The sequence below is a fragment of the Xenopus laevis genome, chromosome 3L (assembly GCF_017654675.1).
Source record: "Xenopus laevis strain J_2021 chromosome 3L, Xenopus_laevis_v10.1, whole genome shotgun sequence".
In the NCBI taxonomy this organism is placed as follows: domain Eukaryota; kingdom Metazoa; phylum Chordata; class Amphibia; order Anura; family Pipidae; genus Xenopus; species Xenopus laevis.
In genome coordinates this window covers 3,023,038-3,048,094 of record NC_054375.1, presented here as the reverse complement: position 1 = coordinate 3,048,094, position 25,057 = coordinate 3,023,038, and the positions used below count along the sequence as shown (strand labels likewise).

Below are 25,057 nucleotides of genomic sequence, written 5' to 3'. Positions count from 1 at the left end.
AGGTGACTGGGGGGCCACTCAGCGAGTGTTTAGTGCGTCTATATGGGCTTTTAGGAAAATAGTTTTGTGCCTTTTGTAAAGTTTCATCAGCCAAAAGTATATTAGTACATCTGGATATGCCTCTAATAACAGTATAGGGTATATTAAACAGTGAAGTTAGAGATCGTCCAGTCCTCTAGAGTAAAAAACCGACTCTTTCCATCCATTTCTATGGCATTTTTAAAGGCTTATTTATCAAAGGGTGAATTTTCACTTTCATCCATTTATAAATACTCTTTTAAAAATCCAATAGAAATGAATGGAGAGTGGTGGAATTTCACTCTAGAGGACTGTGGTAATCTCTAACTTCACTCTTTGATAAATATACCCCTAAATGTGTATTACATATATAGTACATAATTTACTTCTATAGTAACAGTGGGATAATAGTCTCTGGGAAGGGAGTGTGACTGTGGGATAACAGGTATAGTAGGGAGAGATGGTGCCTATAGTAACAGTGGATAATAGTCTCTGGGAAGAGAGTGTGACTGTGGGATAGCAGGTATAGTAGGGAGAGATGGGGCCTATAGTAACAGTGGATAATAGTCTCTGGGAAGGGAGTGTGACTGTGGGATAGCAGGTATAGTAGGGAGAGATGTGTCTATAGTAACAGTGGATAATAGTCTCTGGGAAGGGAGTGTGACTGTGGGATAGCAGGTATAGTAGGGAGAGATGTGTCTATAGTAACAGTGGATAATAGTCTCTGGGAAGGGAGTGTGACTGTGGGATAGCAGGTATAGTAGGGAGAGATGTGTCTATAGTAACAGTGGATAATAGTCTCTGGGAAGGGAGTGTGACTGTGGGATAGCAGGTATAGTAGGGAGAGATGGTGCCTATAGTAACAGTGGATAATAGTCTCTGGGAAGGGAGTGTGACTGTGGGATAGCAGGTATAGTAGGGAGAGATGGTGTCTATAGTAACAGTGGATAATAGTCTCTGGGAAGGGAGTGTGACTGTGGGATAGCAGGTATAGTAGGGAGAGATGGTGCCTATAGTAACAGTGGATAATAGTCTCTGGGAAGGGAGTGTGACTGTGGGATAGCAGGTATAGTAGGGAGAGATGGTGTCTATAGTAACAGTGGATAATAGTCTCTGGGAAGGGAGTGTGACTGGGGGATAGCAGGTATAGTAGGGAGAGATGGTGTCTATAGTAACAGTGGATAATAGTCTCTGGGAAGGGAGTGTGACTGTGGGATAGCAGGTATAGTAGGGAGAGATGTGTCTATAGTAACAGTGGGATAATAGTCTCTGGGAAGGGAGTGTGACTGTGGGATAGCAGGTATAGTAGGGAGAGATGGTGCCTATAGTAACAGTGGGATATTTTCCATCATTTGACCTTTTATCCTCACTACAATGTGCAATATCCATATTTTTGTTCGGGAAAGTGGGATTGGGAGGCACCTGTGTCAACAAATCTGCCATAACAAGATCTTATCCCTTTGAGGACAGATTGTGTGGGTTGTACAGAGACCACAGATAAAACTCTATACATTTGCTTATTATGTTATACAGAATTGTGCTTAGTACAGGGAATACCTATGCTGCTATAGTTGTATGGGATCTCTCTGTACAGACTATGAGCAAACTTAGGGGACTGTTCCTGCTGAATTGTGCTTAGTACAGGGAATACCTATGTGCCATAGTTTTATGGGATCTCTCTGTACAGACTATGAGCAAACTTAGGGACTGTTCCTGCTGAATTGTGCTTAGTACAGGGAATACCTATGTGCCATAGTTTTATGGGATCTCTCTGTACAGACTATGAGCAAACTTAGGGGACTGTTCCTGCTGAATTGTGCTTAGTACAGGGAATACCTATGTGCCATAGTTTTATGGGATCTCTCTGTACAGACTATGAGCAAACTTAGGGACTGTTCCTGCTGAATTGTGCTTAGTACAGGGGAATACCTATGCTGCCATAGTTTTATGGGATCTCTCTGTACAGACTATGAGCAAACTTAGGGACTGTTCCTGCTGAATTGTGCTTAGTACAGGGAATACCTATGTGCCATAGTTTTATGGGATCTCTCTGTACAGACTATGAGCAAACTTAGGGACTGTTCCTGCTGAATTGTGCTTAGTACAGGGAATACCTATGTGCCATAGTTTTATGGGATCTCTCTGTACAGACTATGAGCAAACTTAGGGGACTGTTCCTGCTGAATTGTGCTTAGTACAGGGAATACCTATGTACCATAGTTTTATGGGATCTCTCTGTACAGACTATGAGCAAATTTAGGGGACTGTTCCTGCTCAATTGTGCTTAGTACAGGGAATACCTATGTACCATAGTTTTATGGGATCTCTCTGTACAGACTATGAGTAAACTTAGGGGACTGTTCCTGCTGAATTGTGCTTAGTACAGGGAATACCTATGCTGCCATAGTTTTATGGGATCTCTCTGTACAGACTATGAGCAAACTTAGGGACTGTTCCTGCTGAATTGTGCTTAGTACAGGGAATATCTATACTGCCATAGTTTTATGGGATCTCTCTGTACAGACTATGAGCAAACTTAGGGACTGTTCCTGCTGAATTGTGCTTAGTACAGGGAATACCTATGCTGCCATAGTTTTATGGGATCTCTCTGTACAGTTACAGTAGTTGTTGCTGAATTTCAGTTTTCCTCTGTGAGGGCTGTTACAGGAGTCTGTGATTGGTGATTAGAGGCACAATTGGGAGCTCCTGTATAAAGTTTTGCAGTAGGAAAGTAAAATACTTTTTATATAATTTAAAGATTTGTGTATTTACCCTTTAAAACAGTCTCCCTGGAGAGAGTTGTAGTTTCTGGAATGGAGCCCGCAGTCTGGAGCAGACAGATTCCATTATGTGAGTGTGTGAGTTATAAGTGTGTGAAGTATCTGTTTATTGACTGCAGCCCCTCACTGCCCATTGTTTCATCATCTCCCCGTGTCACACAAAGCCATTGTAGCGTCGGCGCCTGGATATATTTATCCTCAAACAGCGGGAGCTGCATCAGGTGACTCTGGGAGGTGTTGAATTCACAGCTCTGCCAAAAATGAGATCTTTCTACCAGATCCCGACAAAACGCTCTCCAAGTGTCTGTCACGTGACCCCATAAAGAGACTTAAGACGGGACGTTACTCGGGGTGTAAGTCTCATCCAGAGTTCATGCAGAGCTGGAGCTCTAACGCTGGGACCTCGTTGCAACAGTCTGGGAAAGTGAAATGTTCAATTTGCTCTTAATCCTGTCCTGTATAAACAATTTGGAGGGTGTTAGAGCTCAGTGCTGCTGCTGAACTCTAACATTTCTTGAATGGAAACGTATTGAAACAATAACTGACTGATACATGTGTCCATTTGTTATCAACCCCCCGAATGTCTTTGTTCTTGTGCTACAGATGGAGCTGCTGGGAGTTCCAGTTTGGCTTTTAGTAAATCACTTTCCTTCAGAGACAAACTCCAGTGGGTTTTTGCTGAATAAGGGTCAGACTTTGGGTCCAGAGCAGTTATTTCCACTTGTCTGCGCTACTGCTAATCCCACAACTCGGAAATCTGGGAAATGGACCGGCAAAATCATTTTTCAGGGTATTTACAGGCGCTGGTTCCACATTCCTGAGACAGAAACCAATGTTTTGGGCTGTTTGGGATTTTATTTCAGATTTAATGTCAGTGGCACTTGGCTCAGACTCCCACACTGTGTATATCTGTTTTATTGAGAATTCAGATTGTAAGCTCACTGGGGCAGGGACTGATAGGAATGTTATAGGGACCTTAGATTGTCAGCTCACTGGGGCAGGGACTGATGGGAATGTGATAGGGACCTTAGATTGTAAGCTCACTGGGACAGGGACTGATGGAAATGTGATAGGGACCTTAGATTGTAAGCTCACTGGGACAGGGACTGATGGGAATGTGATAGGGACCTTAGATTGTAAGCTCACTGGGGCAGGGACTGATAGGAATGTTATAGGGACCTTAGATTGTCAGCTCACTGGGGCAGGGACTGATGGGAATGTGATAGGGACCTTAGATTGTAAGCTCACTGGGGCAGGGACTGATAGGAATGTTATAGGGACCTTAGATTGTCAGCTCACTGGGGCAGGGACTGATGGGAATGTGATAGGGACCTTACATTATAAACTCACTGGAGCAGGTTCTGATGGTAATGTGATAGGCACTTTAGATTGTAAACTCACTGGGGCAGGGACTGATGGGAATGTGATAGGGACCTTACATTATAAACTCACTGGAGCAGGTTCTGATGGTAATGTGATAGGCACTTTAGATTGTAAACTCACTGGGGCAGGGACTGATAGGAATGTGATAGGGACTTTAGATTGTAAGCTCACTGGAGCAGGGACTGATAGGAATGTGATAGGCACTTTAAATTGTAAACTCACTGGGGCAGGGACTGATAGGAATGTGATAGGGACTTTAGATTGTAAGCTCACTGGAGCAGGGACTGATAGGAATGTGATAGGAACTTTAGATTGTAAACTCACTGGGGCAGGGACTGATAGGAATGTGATAGGGACTTTAGATTGTAAGCTCACTGGGGTAGGGACTGATGGTAATGTAATAGGGACCTTAGATTGTAAGCTCACTGGGGCAGAGACTGATGGGAATGTGATAGGGACCTTAGATTGTAAGCTCACTGGGGCAGGGAGTGATGGGAATGTGATAGGAACCTTAGATTGTAAGCTCACTGGGGCAGGGACTGATGGGAATATGATAGGGACCTTAGATTGTAAGTTCACTGGGACAGGGACTGATGAGAATGTGATAGGGACCTTAGATTGTAAGTTCACTGGGGCAGGGACTGATGGGAATGTGATAGGGACCTTAGATTGTAAGCTCACTGGGACAGGGACTGATGGGAATGTGATAGGGACCTTAGATTGTAAAATCACTGGGACAGGGACTGATGAGAATGTGATAGGGACCTTAGATTGTAAGCTCACTGGGGCAGGGACTGATGGGAATGTGATAGGGACCTTAGATTGTAAGCTCACTGGGGCAGGGACTGAAAGGAATGTTATAGGGACCTTAGATTGTCAGCTCACTGGGGCAGGGACTGATGGGACTGTGATAGGGACCTTAGATTATAAGCTCACTGGGACAGGGACTGATGTGAATGATGTATAATGTCTGTACAGCGCTGGGGTATATGTCAGTGATATATAAATAAAGGCGAATAAATGAAATAACAAAGTTCTGGTTATTTTCCAGTGACAACTGAGCCCTCAATCGATTCCTGCTGTAACAGTGGCTACGAATGGGCGACGCAGAAAATCGAGTGCACCCACCTACCTGTCCTCTCCGACTCCAAGGAATGCAGGTGAGGAGCCAGCGGGGCCCCTATGGATGGGGGTAGAAACGACGTAGAATTGGGATATGAATTAAAGTCACAGAGTCTCTGTCACACGTTACAATGAGATACATTAGTGGCATTTCCCAGCAGCCCCCGCAGGCCCCCCTGACATGAGACAGGATCGAGAGTCGGAGCTGCTGCTGCCGGGAATCATGGGACGGGGAAACAAATTCAATCTTAAAGCTCTAGTTTTGGGAAAAGGCAAATAGAAAGTCACTTATAAATCAAATGAAAGTTCCCCTTTAATGCCCCCAGCTGATGGGCTCTGCTTTGAGCTAAGGGGCAGAATAAAGATTTCCTCCCTTGCCCCCCGGGGGATCTGATAAAATGGAATTACCTGACACCCATAAATCCTTCCAAGTGGTTTCTACAAACTCTCCCCCCCGGCAACAGGGAAACATTAGTGTAAATCCGACATCAGAGCGTTTGGGCTGCGCTGGCGCCTCTTGAAAAGGTTTTTAGCCCTCGGCCAAACACCGGGGACTTTATTATTGAAAACAGAGAGAGGGGAAGAGACGCCCTCGCCCCAAACCCATTAGGAAATACTTTGTCTCTGTGTGTGGCCCCCCCGGGAATCAATAATGAAGAGATGAAAGGGGCCCGGGAAAGGCTGTTTCCTCCACTGACTTAATCCAAATGTTTTCTACTGCGACACATAGAAACCTCCTCTACTGCACAAATGATCAGGGGTCTGTTATTTAGACTTGTCAGCCAATCAGCATCCACATAAGAACATGTGGTTCCCCTCAACTTCCCCTCTGTCTGGGCAGGCTCCATCTGTGGTTCCTCATTCTGTATGTGCCCCTCACCTTCCCCTCAATCTGGGCAGGGTCCATCTGTGGTTCCTCATTCTGTAGGTTCCCCTCACCTTTCCCCTTTGACTGGGCAGGGTCCATCTGTGGTTCCTCATTCTGTATGTGCCCCTCACCTTTCCCCTTTGACTGGGCAGGGTCCATCTGTGGTTCCTCATTCTGTATGTGCCCCTCACCTTTCCCCTTTGACTGGGCAGGGTCCATCTGTGGTTCCTCATTCTGTATGTGCCCCTCACCTTCCTCTCTGTTTGTGCAGGGTCCATCTGTGGTTCCTCATTCTGTATGTGTCCCTCACCTTCCTCTCTATCTGGGCAGGGCCCATCTGTGGTTCCTCATTCTGTATGTGCCCCTCACCTTCCCCTCTGTCTGTGCAGGGTCCATCTGTGGTTCCTCATTCTGTATGTGCCCCTCACCTTTTCGCTCTGTCTGGGCAGGGTCCATCTGTGGTTGATCATTCTGTATGTGCCCCTCACCTTCCCCTCTGTCTGGGCAGGGTCCATCTGTGGTTCCTCATTCTGTATGTGCCCCTCACCTTCCCCTCTGTCTGGGCGGGGTCCATCTGTGGTTCCTCATTCTGTATGTGCCCCTCACCTTCCCCTCTGTCTGGGCGGGGTCCATCTGTGGTTCCTCATTCTGTATGTGCCCCTCACCTTCCTCTCTGTTTGTACAGGGTCCATCTGTGGTTCTTCATTCTGTATGTGCCCCTCACCTTCCTCTCTGTTTGTGCAGGGTCCATCTGTGGTTCCTCATTCTGTATGTGCCCCTCACCTTCCCCTCTGTCTGGCCAGGGTCCATCTGTGGTTCCTCATTCTGTATGTGCCCCTCACCTTCCCCTCTGTCTGTGCAGGGTCCATCTGTGGTTCCTCATTCTGTATGTGCCCCTCACCTTTTCGCTCTGTCTGGGCAGGGTCCATCTGTGGTTGATCATTCTGTATGTGCCCCTCACCTTCCCCTCTGTCTGGGCAGGGTCCATCTGTGGTTCCTCATTCTGTATGTGCCCCTCACCTTCCCCTCTGTCTGGGCGGGGTCCATCTGTGGTTCCTCATTCTGTATGTGCCCCTCACCTTCCTCTCTGTTTGTACAGGGTCCATCTGTGGTTCTTCATTCTGTATGTGCCCCTCAACTTCCTCTCTGTTTGTGCAGGGTCCATCTGTGGTTCCTCATTCTGTATGTGCCCCTCACCTTCCCCTCTGTCTGGGCAGGTCCATCTGTGGTTCCTCATTCTGTATGTGCCCCTCACCTTCCCTCTGTCTGGGCAGGGTCCATCTGTGGTTCCTCATTCTGTATGTGCCCCTCACCTTCCCCTCTGTCTGGCCAGGGTCCATCTGTGGTTCTTCATTCTGTATGTGCCCCTCACCTTCCTCTCTGTTTGTGCAGGGTCCATCTGTGGTTCTGCATTCTGTATGTGCCCCTTACCTTCCCCTCTGTCTGGGCAGGGTCCATCTGTGGTTCCTCATTCTGTATGTGCCCCTCACCTTTTCCCTCTGTCTGGGCAGGGTCCATCTGTGGTTCCTCATTCTGTATGTGCCCCTCACATTCCCCTCTGTCTGGGCAGCTCCATCTGTGGTTCCTCATTGCCAATTAAAATATCTCTGGTTTATTATCACTGTACCCCAGACTCACACAAGAGCAATGCTGTATGAATCAGCTGGAGGACCTGCACTGCACCACCGGCATTAACATCGCCAATGAGCGAGAAGAATGTGAGACCTCCGAAAACGAGGCAAATTCTACATGCGAAGCCCGGTTCATAAAGGTGCGTGAGAGGATTCTGGGAATTGTAGTTCTGAAATAACTGTCAGTCCTAACCATCACTGTTAGTCTATAGAGCCAATGCGATGTTATAGTTTGCCTGTAATGTTGTCAGGGGAAATAGTTAGTCTTATACAAAATTAAAGGGCAAGTCAACAACACGTTTGTCCTAGTGATGTGTAGGTCATCTGGGTTTATTGTGGCCTCTATCCACTGACCATGGGAAAGAGAGTAGCCCAGGAGCAGGAAGTAGAGAGTTTATAGAGTGGGTTCCAGTCACTAAGCCTGTGTCTCTCCCAGCAGCGCTGCTGTCATTGCTGTTTACTCGGCAGAATGGCCCAGACCCAGGGCCGCAGTTGTGACAAAAACATGTTCCTGGGCTACCAGTGTGAGCAAGTCTTCAGGGCCTGCTGCGTCAGGGGCCAAGAGGGGCTGGACATCCCAAACCGGGACGTCAGCAAAGATGAAGGTAAAACTTCCACTTTTAGCTCCGAGGGGGTGGGGTTGGGCTGTTCAGGGGTGGGGTTTACAGTAATGAAACAGATAATTTGACATATTCTTTTTATTTCCTCCTCAGCTAATGCAGCATCGATACCCCACTCAGACAACGAGGATCCTTATCTGAACGATCGATGCAGAGGTAAGTGGAAAGCCAAAATGATGTGGATTTACTGAGTAATTGTATTATACTATGAGCAAACTTAGGGGCTGTTCCTGCTGAATTGTGCTTAGTACAGGGAATACCTATGCTGCCATAGTTTTATGGGATCTCTCTGTACAGACTATGAGCAAACTTAGGGACTGTTCCTGCTGAATTGTGCTTAGTACAGGGAATACCTATGTACCATAGTTTTATGGGATCTCTCTGTACAGACTATGAGCAAACTTAGGCACTGTTCCTGCTGAATTGTGCTTAGTACAGGGAATACCTATGCTGCCATAGTTTTATGGGATCTCTCTGTACAGACTATGAGCAAACTTAGGGGACTGTTCCTGCTGAATTGTGCTTAGTACAGGGAATACCTATGCTGCCATAGTTTTATGGGATCTCTCTGTACAGACTATGAGCAAACTTAGGGGACTGTTCCTGCTGAATTGTGCTTAGTACAGGGAATACCTATACTGCCATAGTTTTATGGGATCTCTCTGTACAGACTATGAGCAAACTTAGGGGACTGTTCCTGCTGAATTGTGCTTAGTACAGGGAATACCTATGCTGCCATAGTTTTATGGGATCTCTCTGTACAGACTATGAGCAAACTTAGGGACTGTTCCTGCTGAATTGTGCTTAGTACAGGGAATACCTATGCTGCCATAGTTTTATGGGATCTCTCTGTACAGACTATGAGCAAACTTAGGGACTGTTCCTGCTGAATTGTGCTTAGTACAGGGAATACCTATGTACCATAGTTTTATGGGATCTCTCTGTACAGACTATGAGCAAACTTAGGGACTGTTCCTGCTGAATTGTGCTTAGTACAGGGAATAAGTATTCTGCCATAGTTTTATGGGATCTCTCTGTACAGACTATGAGCAAACTTAAGGACTGTTCCTGCTGAATTGTGCTTAGTACAGGGAATACCTATGTGCCATAGTTTTATGGGATCTCTCTGTACAGACTATGAGCAAACTTAGGGACTGTTCCTGCTGAATTGTGCTTAGTACAGAGAATACCTATGCTGCCATAGTTTTATGGGATCTCTCTGTACAGACTATGAGCAAACTTAGGGACTGTTCCTGCTGAATTGTGCTTAGTACAGGGAATACCTATGCTGCCATAGTTTTATGGGATCTCTCTGTACAGACTATGAGCAAACTTAGGGGACTGTTCCTGCTGAATTGTGCTTAGTACAGGGGAATACCTATGCTGCCATAGTTTTATGGGATCTCTCTGTACAGACTATGAACAAACTTAGGACTGTTCCTGCTGAATTGTGCTTAGTACTGATCTGTGCAATGTTTGTTTCTGCAGGTGGGGGTCCATGTAACCAGCAGTGCAGTGACACGGGTATCAGTGTCGTTTGCTCCTGTTATGCAGGTTACCAGCTCCAACCAGATGGATTTTCTTGTGAAGGTAAATATTTTGCTGGAATATCTGTGCCAGGAATCCTCCGAGATTGTAAAGTCTTTGTGCACTGGCGTTTCTCCCCGTGCAGAATGTAGTTACTGTGGGTTCAGGTGCTACAACTTGTCTTTGCTCTTGTCTAGACATCAATGAATGTATCTCGGGGAGTCACACGTGTAAGGTGGGACAGGTGTGTATTAATCTGGTGGGATCGTTCCGTTGCCAGAGGGAAGTGAATTGCGGCACTGGATATGAACTGATGGAGGACAACAACTGCAAAGGTACAACTACAAAGCTCTGCACTGCAGGAGGAACGCCCTGGGGTAGAGTCCTGCAGCGGGTCGGGTACCCGCAAAAACCTGCGCTACCCTGCGGGTTGCGTTTAGAAGTTCCAGGTGCGGGTACACCCGCGGGTCGGCGGTTCTGCGGGTTTGTGGGTTGCGGATCGGGCCGCGGGTCTTCTCAATATCGATATTCACTACTTTCTTCTGGTCACGTCTACTTCCGATGATGTCACTTCCGGTTTACAATGACAGCACTTCCTGTTTTACTCCTTTCCCCCTGATCACGGCTACTTCCGATGATGTCACTTCCGGTTTACAATGACAGCACTTCCTGTTTTACTCCCTTTTCCCCTGATCACGCCTACTTCCGACGACGTCACTCCCGGTTTACAATGGCAGCAGTTCCTGTTTTACTCCTTTCCCCCCTGATCACGCCTACTTCCGACGACGTCACTTCCGGTTTACAATGACAGCACTTCCTGTTTTACTCCTTTCCCCCTGATCACGCCTACTTCCGATGATGTCACTTCCGGTTTACAATGACAGCACTTCCTGATTCTTGATGGTCAGCGGGTCGCGGGTCCGGGTTGCAGATAAGGTACTTGCGGGTAGGGTCGGGCAGCGGGTCTAAGCAGGTAAGAATGCGGGTTGCGGGTCCGGGTTGCGGATTGCAGGTTGCGGGTCGGGTTTGGATCCCAAAAAATGGACCTGCGCAGGACTCTACCCTAGGGTGGGTGTAGGTGGGGGGTCAGGGCTCCCCACAACCAGAATAACAGCGAGTGACTGACGTGAGCACATCTGCTGTTATACCACCTCTATCCTGAAGATGGCGACGTATAATAAGAAAACACTTATATTAGACACCTGCACCTGGTCACACACCTGTAGGGTGGACACTTGAATGGGATGTGATTGATCCACGTTCCTAAGTGGGACTTCTGGGTTACGTGTCCTTTAATAATGGGGTGACTTCCGGGAAAAGTCCCGGTTGGGGATCAAGTCTCAGAGGGGGACAGAGGCAGGTCCTGATTTCTATGCAGAGCGACAGGTGAGCTCCGTATATTTCTCTTTATGTGTCTAAAAGGATTTATTTTGTCTCCCTGATTCTTAGATATTGATGAATGTGCAACTGCAACGCACAACTGCCTCCCCAACTTCAACTGCCAAAACACACCGGGATCATTCAGGTGCCGACCCAAAGTGCAGTGCAGCAGCGGCTACATACAGGATGCCCTGGGACACTGCATCGGTAACATCTGATTGGCTCCTCTTTTCTTACAGAGCTGCCATATTGATTCCCTTAGACAGTACAGTATGAGGGTATAGCTTATTGTGTGCCCAGAACATTCTTCTCTGTATATTTGTATTTATACATATGGGAGGAGGTGCCATATTGATTCCCTTAGACAGTACAGTATGAGGGTATAGCTTATTGTGTGCCCAGAACATTCCTTCTCTGTATATTTGTATTTATACATATGGAGGAGGAGGTGCCATATTGATTCCCTTAGACAGTACAGTATGAGGGTATAGCTTATTGTGTGCCCAGAACATTCCTTCTCTGTATATTTGTATTTATACATATGGGAGGAGGAGGTGCCATATTGATTCCCTTAGACAGTACAGTATGAGGGTATAGCTTATTGTGTGCCAGAACATTCCTTCTCTGTATATTTGTATTTATACATATGGGAGGAGGGAGGTGCCATATTGATTCCCTTAGACAGTACAGTATGAGGGTATAGCTTATTGTGTGCCCAGAACATTCCTTCTCTGTATATTTGTATTTATACATATGGGAGGAGGAGGTGCCATATTGATTCCCTTAGACAGTACAGTATGAGGGTATAGCTTATTGTGTGCCCAGAACATTCCTTCTCTGTATATTTGTATTTATACATATGGGAGGAGGAGGTGCCATATTGATTCCCTTAGACAGTACAGTATGAGGGTATAGCTTATTGTGTGCCCAGAACATTCCTTCTCTGTATATTTGTATTTATACATATGGGAGGAGGAGGTGCCATATTGATTCCCTTAGACAGTACAGTATGAGGGTATAGCTTATTGTGTGCCCAGAACATTCCTTCTCTGTATATTTGTATTTATACATATGGGAGGAGGAGGTGCCATATTGATTCCCTTAGACAGTACAGTATGAGGGTATAGCTTATTGTGTGCCCAGAACATTCCTTCTCTGTATATTTGTATTTATACATATGGGAGGAGGTGCCATATTGATTCCCTTAGACAGTACAGTATGAGGGTATAACTTATTGTGTGCCCAGAACATTCCTTCTCTGTATATTTGTATTTATACATATGGGAGGAGGAGGTGCCATATTGATTCCCTTAGACAGTACAGTATGAGGGTATAGCTTATTGTGTGCCCAGAACATTCCTTCTCTGTATATTTGTATTTATACATATGGGAGGAGGTGCCATATTGATTCCCTTAGACAGTACAGTATGAGGGTATAGCTTATTGTGTGCCCAGAACATTCCTTCTCTGTATATTTGTATTTATACATATGGGAGGAGGAGGTGCCATATTGATTCCCTTAGACAGTACAGTATGAGGGTATAGCTTATTGTGTGCCCAGAACATTCCTTCTCTGTATATTTGTATTTATACATATGGGAGGAGGTGCCATATTGATTCCCTTAGACAGTACAGTATGAGGGTATAGCTTATTGTGTGCCCAGAACATTCCTTCTCTGTATATTTGTATTTATATTGTTATTGTTAAAGTGATGGATGGGGATTTTCTGTTTTCAGGAAACTGAACTCTCTCTATTTCATCCAATCAGATATCAATGAGTGTGTGAGTGTTAATGCCCCGTGTCCTCCAGGCCAGACCTGCATTAACACAGAAGGTTCCTATACTTGCCAGCGGCACGTGGTGAACTGTGGCCGGGGATATCACTTAAGTGCCGATGGGACAAAGTGTGAAGGTGAGCGTTTGGGATAAAATTCATGTTAGAGAATGAAGTTAGTGAGCAGGGAAGAGTCGGCTGATGTTTCACTGTCAGCTTCGAAAATACAGCGAAATGAACAGCAGGTGTCACTGTTGTATCGAATATATTTGTAGTTGAAACCTCGACCACAAAGCAGGACAGGGCTGCTGTGATTTTCCAGAAAGGAAACAGACGCACGTGTAACAGGAAACTCCTTCCCCCACCCAATAACATTTCCAGCAAAGCAGTAAAGTGAAACATTTTCTTTCCAAAACCAAATGGGTTTATCAGCAAAAGTAAATTTTTTTTTTTTTTTTGCTTATACTCAAACATAAGGGAGTTTAATATAATGAATAAAGTAATTAGGGGGAAATGTATTAAACGGAGCATAGCTTGTTACTGGTCTAGTCACCCATAGCAACCGATCAGCAGGTCGTCTGTTCAAAAACAGGAAAAAACAAAATCTGCTCGGTTGCTATGGACGACTAGACCCGGGCACTTCATAAGGAACAATCATTAACCAATGGTGATGCTTTTTACTCTTGGCCCCCAAAAGATATAAATGAATGCGCCAGTACCCAGAATCCTTGTGGGGAAGGACACGGCTGTATGAATGTCCCGGGATCATATAAATGTGAATGCAGAATAGGATATAACTTTGACCCTATAAGCAGAACATGTATTGGTAAGTATAACCCCTTCCTTTGCTGATGGTGAGATCTCCTTTCCTCCCCACCAATGAATCACTCATTCCCCCTCTATTGGTAGGGAATCCCATAACCTGACTTTACAGTAAAGAACCCCTTCCTATGCTGATGGTGAAATCCGCTTTCCTATTCTGATGGTGAGATCCCATTTCCTCCCCACCAATAAATCACTCATTCCCCCTCTCTTGGTAGGGAATCCCATAACCTGACTGCCCTTACAGTAAAGAACCCCTTCCTATGCTGATGGTGAGATCTCCTTTCCTCCCCACCAATGAATCACTCATTCCCCCTCTCTTGGTAGGGAACCCCATAACCTGATTGCCCTTACAGTAAAGAACCCCTTCCTATGCTGATGGTGAGATCTCCTTTCCTCCCCACCAACGAATCACTCATTCCCCTCTCTTGGTAGGGAATCCCATAACCTGACTGTCCTTACAGTAAAGAACCCCTTCCTATGCTGATGGTGAGATCTCCTTTCCCCCCCTCAATGAATCACTCATTCCCCCTCTCTTGGTAGGGAATCCTATAACCTGACTGCCCTTACAGTAAAGAACCCCTTCCTATGCTGATGGTGAGATCTCCTTTCCTCCCCACCAATGAATCACTCATTCCCCCTCTCTTGGTAGGGAATCCCATAACCTGACTGCCCTTACAGTAAAGAACCCCTTCCTATGCTGATGGTGAGATCTCCTTTCCTCCCCACCAATGAATCACTCATTCCCCCTCTCTTGGTAGGGAATCCCATAACCTGACTGCCCTTACAGTAAAGAACCCCTTCCTATGCTGATGGCGAGATCTCCTTTCCTCCCCACCAATGAATCACTCATTCCCCCCTCTCTTGGTAGGGAATCCAATAATTTGACTGTCCTTACAGTAAAGAACCCCTTCCTATGCTGATGGTGAGATCTCCTTTCCTCCCCACCAATGAATCACTCATTCCCCCTCTCTTGGTAGGGAATCCCATAACCTGACTGCCCTTACAGTAAAGAACCCCTTCCTATGCTGATGGTGAGATCTCCTTTCCTCCCCACCAATGAATCACTCATTCCCCTCTCTTGGTAGGGAATCCCATAACCTGACTGCCCTTACAGTAAAGAACCCCTTCCTATGCTGATGGTGAGATCTCCTTTCCTCCCCATCAATAAATCACTCATTGTATTTTGTAGATGTCAATGAGTGCAGGGGGTACCCAGGGCGGGTCTGTGCCCACAAGTGTGAAAACACCGCGGGGTCCTTTTTCTGCAGCTGTTCCACTGGCTTCAAGTTGGCCTTGGATGGCAGATCTTGTGACGGTAAGTTAGACTTTGTGACCCAATTAAAGGGGAACTTTACTTAAAAAATGATTAGTAATGATTGCAGTGTAATTCTGTCTGGTTGCTATGGTTGCTAGGGACAGTGGCTCTAGCAATGTGTACTTGTGGGTCTCTGTGGGGAGAGAAACAGATCAGTTGGGGGCAGTTGGGTGACCACTATCCCCTCTCTTGTTTAGATGTGGACGAATGCAGCAACAATCCCTGCAGCCAGGAGTGCGCCAACGTCTACGGTTCGTACCAGTGCTACTGTCGCCGCGGGTACCAGCTGAGTGACGTGGATGGCATCACATGTGAAGGTAACGTGTAACACGTGGGCCCAAATTTCGCTCCTTGGTATGTTCCATTCTACTGGGGCAGATGGGGGTGTCGTTACCCCTGAGAAACCGAAAGGTTCAGACACGAGGGGAAACGTCTCACGTGTTTTCTCTCCGGCTGCAGATATCGACGAGTGCGCGCTGCCAACTGGCGGCCACATCTGCTCCTATCGCTGCAACAACGTTCCTGGCAGTTTCCGCTGCTCCTGCCCTTCCAACGGATACACGCTGGCACCCAACGGACGCAACTGCCAAGGTAAATGTCATCAACTGTCAACACCCTCATAACATGGCGAGAGAACCCAAGAGAGAAGTTCCAAGGTTTGTTTGTCTGGCGGCTGGAGGAGGGTAATATCCCTGTAGCGCGGAGCATGAAATGAATGCAGCTCTCCGATTGGTCACCCATCATGCATACAAATTAGAGTTCGTATTTCTTGTTCTAATGGCATTTTGTATGTATTTTTTTAATTGTGCCGCCCTCTACTGGTGTGGCCCTAGGTATAGATATGTGTTAGAGACCCGTGTAAATGCCCCCATACACCGACAGACCAAGTCGCGAGCTTATTGGCCCGTGTGTGGGGCCATCCGACCCGATCCGATTGATATCTGGCCGATCGGGCAAGTTAAAAAATCCTGTCGGATCACGGCCGCCTCTATGCGCGTATGTGGTCCCTCAATCCGACCACCCGTATCGGATACATTATGATCCGATCGTTGGGCCCTAGGGCCCACAATCGGATCAGCCCGATATCGCCCACTTCAATGTGGGCATATCGGGGAGAGATCCGCTTGTTTGTCAATCTCTACGTCTATGGCCACCTTAAAGGGATACTGTCATGGGAAAAATCTGACATGGGGCTAGACATTTTGTCAATTTCCCAGCTGCCCCTGGTCATGTGACTTGTGCCTGCACTTTAGGATGGAACTGCTTTCTGGCAGGCTGCTGTTTCTCCTACTCAATATAACTGAATGTGTCTCAGTGGGACCTGGATTTTACTATTGAGTGTTGTTCTTAGATCTACCAGGCAGCTGTTATCTTGTGTTAGGGAGCTGCTATCTGGTTACCTTCCCATTGTTCTTTTGTTTGGCTGCTGGGGGGGAAAGGGAGGGGGTGATATCAGTCCAACTTGCAGTACAGCAGTAAAGAGTGATTGAAGTTTATCAGAGCACAAGTCACGTGACTTGGGGCAGCTGGGAAATTGACAATATGTCTAGCCCCATGTCAGATTTCAAAATTGAATATAAAAAAATCTGTTTGCTCTTTTGAGAAATGGATTTCAGTGCAGAATTCTGCTGGAGCAGCTCTATTAACTGATTTAATTTGAAAAAAATATTTTTTCCCATGACTGTATCCCTTTAAGAATAGCGCCAGACTGCAGTGGTTGTGGCCCCGTCGGTGTAAGTAAATGTGATAATTGTGTCCCTGTTGTTACAGATGTGGATGAATGTGTTACCGGCTCCCACAACTGCTCCGACACCGAGAACTGCTTCAACATCCAGGGAGGGTTCCGCTGCCTTTCCTTCGACTGTCCAAAGAACTATCGCAAAACTGGCGACACGTAAGTGACCCCCCCCGTAAATCTTTGCCCGATGAAAGACGATCTAATCGTAAGCAATTTCCCACTATCCATTCTCTTGAGTCTGACTTTTGAAATAATGTAGCCTAAGCCACTTCCGGGTCTGTGAATCAGGCTATTGTTCAGTAGTCAGAACCAGCAGTGCAGAGACTATAAACAGCCAGACACAGCTGTATAAACCCAGTTAGAATGAACGGATATTGGGAAGTTGTGCGGTATTGATTTGGATAGTAGAGCTAGGATGGATTCAACTCTTTACTTACCCTTGAAATCAAGTGAAAGCCATTGCACGGTCAAGAGCGACACCTGCTGGCCGTTGTGAGGAAAAGCATCACCTCTATTGGACTCCATAGAAATGAAAGATTTGTAGGTCCGCTTTATAAACAGAACTGAGCTTCCCGAATTAGACAGAGGGTTGACCATCAGCCTGGGCTCCCGACCCTCAGAGCAAAACATCGTAGAAAGTATCATCGAAATCCATTTTTGAAATCATCGATTTTTGGGGTCTTTGGGGCACCAACATTTCCTTTCAGTTTGTAGGGCTTTGGGACAAGGACTATGAACCGGGATTGGCCGCCTTTCTAATAACCTAATCCCTGATTCTGAGCCACAACTCCCAGCAGCCGCCTTGGGCCGTTTGCTAGGATGCAGGGAGTTGAAGCATGAAGGGTAACCGATCGCTCCACTGGAATCAAACACTAAATGGGCCGGGGCTTTTGGGGGGAGACAGTGGTTAGACGTAAATAAAAAGCAAAACGCAGCAGCTCCACACGGCTGCAAGTGCTGTATAGGAAAACCCGGAAATGCTCTGTGCTGGGACCAAGAGCTGGCGATTGGAATTGTCTCTGGTGCTTTGTGAGCTGTTTGGTGGCTGTTACTAATAGATCCCCGCCACTAGGGGCAGTGTTTGAGTGCCCGCTCCCTCCCCGCTTGCTCGCTTCATGTGCATTAATTCTCTCTTGGTCTTGTCTCTTTCCTTCTTGTCTTGCAGTCGCTGTGAGCGCTTGCCTTGCATTGATCCTGAATGCCAACACCTCCCCCTGAGAATGACTTATCACCAACTCACTTTCCCCACCAACATACAAGCCCCCACCGACATATTCCGCATGGGCCCTTCCCACTCTCTCCCCGGCGATGACATTCAGCTCTCCATCACCAGCGGGAACGAGAGGGGCTATTTCACCACCAAATACGTCAACCCCCACAGCGGCCTTATCTCCGTGCAGCAGCCAATAGCGGAGCCGCAGGACATTCTCCTGACCATTCAGATGACCCTCGTTCGATACGGGACTGTCAGCACCTTTATAGCCAAACTGCATGTGTTTGTGACGCCGGAGCTTTGATTGGGGGGTTAGGGCTGCACCCCTGTTCTGCTCGCTTTCTAGAGTCAATAAAGTTTTATCTCGTTGCATGGCGCTATGGGTTTGGCTTCTGTACAGAACCATGGCTGTTTTTCTAAGCACCTGTCTTGTGTCCCTTTTTTTCATGCCCAGTTTATGATTCGCACTCTCTCGTGGCTGGTCTAAAAAAAAAATCGAAAAAAGAAATAGATTTACTACACTGAGTGCTTTTCTGAGCAATTTTGCAATCTATGTGACTTACCCTTGAGAGGCGAGGGAGCTCGTCCAATCAGATGTCTCTATATGGAATAACTCTCCTTTTGTACCCGCCATATTACAAAACACGTAATATATATGTATTATTGAGCAGCGATATCAATAGTATGAATAAAACAACATCCAGTAATAATTCGTATTATCGTTATACAATTTTGTCCCTGAAAAAAGACAGAAATGAATTCTGTGAACACAAAATAGGTTTGTAGTAGAAAATCGGGCATGAGAATTGATTTTGTATTCACAGAATGCATTCTGTAGCGACAAGATTCTTTTTGTCATAACATCGCATGAGAATTGAATTTTGTGTTTACAGAATGTATTCTGTAGTGACAAGATTCCTTTTGTCATCACATCAGGCTCATTTTAATAACCTGGCACTGCATGCAAATGGCTAAATATTGGCGAAAATAGCCATGTTTCTGCCCACAATGCTCCATTGTCACCCAGAATTCCAAAGCTTTCAGCAACGCAGCTTGTCTCTGATTCAATCTTACAAGTCCTAAGTTTGCACCCATTTAATAAATCCACAGCAGTGATATGGGTATTGCAATGGGCAAAGCATTAGTCAATGCCATTCAGCTGGCACTAGATATATATATATATATATGTATATATATATACAGTGGATAATAGCATAAAAGTGTTAGCACCAAAACAGAAATAAATTCTGTCAGCACAAAATATTTTTTGTGATAAAAGATTTGAGTATATGATATTTATTTTGTAAAAAAAAAATAATTTTGTGTTTGCGGAATTATTTTTGTGATCACAAAATATTCCATGAGTTCAAAGGATTTATTTTGTGCTGGCAAATATACATTTGTGACGGCAAGATCATTTTTGCATTAAGCAAATATAATGTGGTGCTCACAGAATTGATTTTGTGTTGACAAGATAGATTTTCTGCTTACAAAACCATTTTTGTGCTAGCAAACGTCATTTTGTGATTATATGTCATGGTAAAAGAAAAAACGAAACCTGATTTTGTCTGTGGAATATGTAAAGCAAATATTTTTGTTTTACAAAATGAATTTTGCATGAAATAATACAATCTCTACAGCAAGGGTGTGAGGGGTAAATGGGTGGGACCTCATATCTAGGTGTATTTTGTCTTCACTGTGATGGCTCAGTGGGTGTAACTTCTATAAATGTATGATTTATAGCGAGGAACCGATTGAATGTAACAAATTGAGAAAGAATGATGGGTATACTTATCCTTAAACGGTATGGACCCTAATCGTTATCCAATGCCTTATGATGAATTCACATCCTAAATATCCCTGTATATATGGGTCAGTAATTTCTTTACACCATTGCTGCCGTCCTCTACCTGGTGTCTGGGAGCAGTAGTGGGGGTGCTGCCAGGGGTGACTTGGGGTACTTGCTGATGGAATACAGAAGTTTCTGCACCCCAAAAACCTATTCCATGAAATAAAGGTCCCTGGAACCTTCTGCTTCAACATCAGGTCAGAACCCACCAGTAGTGAGGAACTAGACATTTTTACCCAATGTGGATTTTGTGCTCCTGATCCTTCCCATCATGAGACCCTCTGGCCACGTGATCCTGATTCACTATTTTTTTTGTTTTATTGTCCAACATTTGGAGGTGCTGATGCCACTGGAGTCTTGTCAAAGGAGTTCCCTGGTCATTAAATATGACCCTGGCACATCATCCAAAATGGCCACATTGGACTCGGACGTCTTTGTTGGTGGCATTGGGGCAATTTCTCTTTTTTTTTTTTTTTTAATCTCCCAACTTTCATTAATGGGGTGTCAGCCAAGAAAGAGGTGTGACCGTCCTGCATTAGTGATGAGCGGGCCAACCTCACACCCCTATTTGCGGGTGGTGGTTGAATCCGGGTTGAGCTCTTCTTCCTTCTCTCCCTGCCCACCACCATACACTGCCGGCTAATGACTTTTATAGACACGCTCCTACTCGTCCTGCCCCTTCTGTGACATCATCGGTGGGGCGTGACTATAAAAGGAAGCCGGTTGCAGGCGGGCGTGGGTGGAGGGAGGGCGGTTTGCAGGCGGGTGCAAGTCGCCACCCCTATGGCGCTGCATTGTATGTTATCCTTATTTTCATCCAGTAGGTGGAGCTGTTTCCCCATCACTGTGCTGACTGCCAACTAGTTCCATCCTGCGGCTACTATACAGTGGGAGGGATTCAGCCCACAGGCAGATAGCACAGCCCTGGGACTTCTGTATATATATATATATATATATATATATATATATATATATATATATATATATATATATATATATATATATATATGTAAATATACCAGATCTTCTGCATCTTCCTCTCCCAGGTACGACAGAGCCGACACCGTCCGCTGCATCAAATCCTGCCGACCCAACGACTTTCAATGTATGGCCAACCCAGTGCACACAATTTCCCATACGGTGATCTCCCTGCCCACGTTTAGAGATTTCAACCGGCCGGAAGGTAACGTTTTTATTTACCCTCGTGCCAACGGCTGATCTTGAGGCCGCGCACATTTAAAGGAAGACTAAACCTACTTTCTACAAATACCGCCTCAAGTTCTGTGTCTCATTTAATTAACCCAATTATTATAGAAAAACCCTTTGATGAAAAAAAAATCTTCTACTTGTTTTACAGAAATTATTTTTCTTCGGGCGATAACCCCAGCGTACAGCCCGGGCCCCCAGCCGGATATAATATTCCACATAACGGAGGGCAACCTGCGGGAATCCTTTGATATCCAGAAGCGATACGTGGATGGAATGATTGTTGGTGAGACTCGCTTTTATAGGCATGAGCATTAGGATGGGTCTGGGTGTGGCCCCTAGAGTAGCTCACTCATTTGGGGCTCCTAAAAGTGATATGAAATTACTATTTGTAGGTTGAAAAGGGGGTGGAACGTGATTTGATTGGATGAGTTTTGACATAATGGGGCCCCATTATGGCAGGGTCCTCCACCCATGGGGCCTAGATAATCCATGGGCTAATAATTAAAGGAGAAGGAAAGCTACGGAGGCATTTTATTGCTAATAGATTAGCGCAAGCTTCAATGCTATATTTATTCTGCAGAACGTTTAACCATACCTGAGTAAAAATCTCTAGAAACTCTCTCTGCTTTTTTAGGATAGCAGCTGCCATATTAGCTTGGTGTGACATCACTTCCTGCCTGAGTCTCTCCCTGCGCACTCATAGCTCTGGGCTCAGATTACAGCAGGGAGGGGGAGAGGTGCAAACTGAGCATGCTCAAGCCCTAGCCCTGGAGGTTTAAGCTGAAAACAGGAAGTCTGATACAGAAGCCCATGAGTACACAATAGAAGGAAAGAAATGTGATGTTTCTTTTGAGGACTCAGAGCAGCATTACTTTGAGGGTTTACTGGTGTATTTAGGTGGACCTTTCTGATAAAGCTTACTTAAGGTGGTCATAGACGCAAAGATCCGCTCATTTGGCGACATCGCCAAACAAGCGGATCTTTCCCCGATATGCCATTAACGAGCATGGCTATATCGGGGGTAATCTGAATGCTCGGCTGTACGGCCGAACGATCCGATTACAATGCGCAATGGGCTCCGGCGGGATCGGTCGGGTCAAAATCAAACCTGTCCGATCAACCAAATGACCGATCTCCGCCGGACGAAAGATGTCGGCACTCACCACACACGATCCGAAAATCGTACGAATCCTCGATTTGTACGATAGTATCTGTGCGTCTATGGCCAGCTTTAGTTTTAGCCTTTCCTTCTCCTTTAAGGGCCCCCTGGGGACAGTCATTTAATGGAGCTCCTGGCTCCTATTCCCAAATAGCTTCTGTGCGGTTGGATCTTTACTTTTCTCCAACCTAAGGAGGGCGCTCTACTGCTCACAGGTGGTCCTATTGTCAGAAAGGCACGGCTATGGGCTGTGAGCACCCGGAACTTCTCTCTCAAGGAAGGGTAATTGATCCTGTTGTGTCAGATGAGAACATACAGTATGTCTGTCATAAAGCGACCAAATCATTTCATATTCTCAATGGGTTTTACTTCGTCCAAAGCCAAAATAAGTTGGTGCTTGTCAGATCTTCATGTAACAGGTCCACGTCCAGCTCTGACTGTGGTCCCAAAATCCATTGCCTCTGAATCAAGAGATAATGGTGCAGATTTTGGGGTATACTATTCCTGCAACATCGCCCCTCTCATTTTATCAAGAGGTTTTGAGGTCCATTTCTAATCCCTCCTTATCTGTCTTGGTCCAGGGGTCGTGCGGCAGGTGAAACCCATCGTGGGGCCCTTTCACGCCGTCCTGAAACTGGAGATGAATTACGTGGTGGGCGGAGTCGTCTCTCACCGCAACATCGTCAACGTCAACATCTTTGTCTCCGAATTCTGGTTCTGAGCAGGATCTTTTCAGGTCCAAGATGTAGAATATCCGAGCCTGGTGTGAAATGTTTTAACTATTCCAGTTGCTCCTTATGAATAAATCTTGATCTTCTTAAATTACAGGACCAGTAGCACCAAATAATGAAATCCATTTAACTGACATACCGGTCTTCTTCGCTGTTGTCCTGTATTTTATTATAGCCGTGAGAATGCTCTGGGCTCCCCTATCAAAGTCATCTTTTATCTGTTGCTTAAACACACCCACCTCTTGTCATTTGAGCTTTAGATGACATGTGACTTGGGACAGAAAGCCCTATAAAGGGTAAGTAAAGGTAAATATACATTTTGTTTCTGGCCTTTAAAATTCTTAAATGTCTTTAAAAATAATTTTACTTTCCGTAACCACTTCTGACCGTGGTCAGGGCTCCAGCTTTATATCGACCACTGCTTTCCTTATTGATACACCTTTGGCTTTGTATAGAAGTATATAACATAATTAGTGAGGTAGGTATCAGTGGTGGCGGATCATCCAAAGACTCAAGGGCGGGACAAAAATCAACTACTGTCCAGAAATCCGCCCCCAAGGATCCTATAAATACTGCTATGGAAACATAATGGGATTTTAGTAGGATAAAGATGTTTTACACCAATATGGAATGCTCTTTGGTTGCTAGGGATAGGGACCCTGGCAACTGGAAAGCAGCTTGACTATGAGGCTATATTTGTACTTTTGTACTGACAATTCCTCAAATGGAAACAGATTTTCACAGCCTCAGTTTGGAAAAACTCCCAACACATTTGTAGATTTCAGCCCAACCCCATAACCCTAAACCTAACCCATTGTGACATCGAATATTTGCGGGTTTTTTTTTCCACTTTATAAAAAGGCTGAAATGACCTCAAGAAAAGCTACTGAACTGCAACCAATAGGAAACAGGTTATAAACACAGAGAAAAAACTAAATTTAATTTAAAAAAACCCTTTTAATACGTTTTCAGTTGGAACTAAGGCCATCGGTACTCATATGGTCTCATTATTAATAAATTAGCAGTGACCTCCAATAAATATCAGCCCATTGGTTACCCGGGCCCCCTGGGTGGAGGCCACTATTTTATAGACACCAATAAGTCCACGTTGGCAGAGAATTTCTGATTTGGAAAAAACAGAATTTTACACGTTCCCAAGGATTCTGCTCTACCGGGTGTCATTATTTCCTAGACCAACTGTCACCTAATGATTGTGTCCATGAATTGGAATTATGGTTTTGTATCCAGAGAATGGGATCGACACGTTTCAATGCATCTCAGTATTTTATCCTGTAATCTCTGTATCTGATTAAAGCGCATTTTTATTGTGCAGCCGTTTTTTTGCCGTGTCCCTTTCATTGTGATTGGCTGATACCCTAGATAGAACATTCCTTCATTCCAGTACGAGGGTATTGCTTATTGTGTGTATTTTTATATTTCTGCATATAGGAGGGAGCTGTCTTATTACTTTGGGGCACTATGGGGCTTCAGTAAAACAGTGCGAGGGCCCTTTAAGGCGGCCAGAGTGAATGAGGCCCACAGGTAATGAGCTGAGGTTACTTGGAAAACGAAAATCTAATTTTCTTTGGAAAAGTGAAACCCATCAATAAACTGTAGCAGCTTCAGGCAACGAGGAGCCAAGCGATACTGCAACCCAAGCCACTAATTACTCTCCTTGGTCATTACGGGGGTGATGTATAAACACAATCCCCCCGCATGTGCCGTACAAGAGATGTCTCCCTCTGTTTCCTCCTGGGTTCCTCTCAAAGACCCAAATCCTTAAGACGTGATGTGCAAATGTATCAGGTCGCTGCTGAGACCACAAACCTCCCTTCCCAAACCTTCCCAAACCAGAAGTCATTCCTCGGACGGCGTTGGGAACGAGAAGGTTCCTCAGGAGCAATTTGGGGGGCC

General features: G+C 45.5%; 1 protein-coding gene across 4 annotated transcripts in view; it reads left to right on the top strand.

Moving 5' to 3' along the window:
- Positions 1 to 24,478, top strand: part of fbln1.L (fibulin 1 L homeolog) — a 29,138-nt gene extending 4,660 nt beyond the window's left edge. Inside the window, 16 exon segments of one of the 4 annotated variants that reach the window (NM_001095961.1) lie at positions 5,233 to 5,341; positions 7,804 to 7,942; positions 8,242 to 8,407; positions 8,516 to 8,578; positions 9,911 to 10,012; positions 10,147 to 10,284; positions 11,399 to 11,536; positions 13,099 to 13,242; positions 13,802 to 13,930; positions 15,119 to 15,244; positions 15,442 to 15,561; positions 15,704 to 15,835; positions 17,015 to 17,138; positions 21,091 to 21,227; positions 21,402 to 21,536; positions 22,994 to 24,478. In NM_001095961.1, coding sequence (NP_001089430.1) covers positions 5,233 to 5,341; positions 7,804 to 7,942; positions 8,242 to 8,407; positions 8,516 to 8,578; positions 9,911 to 10,012; positions 10,147 to 10,284; positions 11,399 to 11,536; positions 13,099 to 13,242; positions 13,802 to 13,930; positions 15,119 to 15,244; positions 15,442 to 15,561; positions 15,704 to 15,835; positions 17,015 to 17,138; positions 21,091 to 21,227; positions 21,402 to 21,536; positions 22,994 to 23,133 — 2,042 coding nt within the window. In that variant the 3' untranslated portion in view covers positions 23,134 to 24,478. 4 annotated transcript variants of the gene reach the window in all.
- Positions 24,479 to 25,057: the final 579 nt, after the last annotated feature.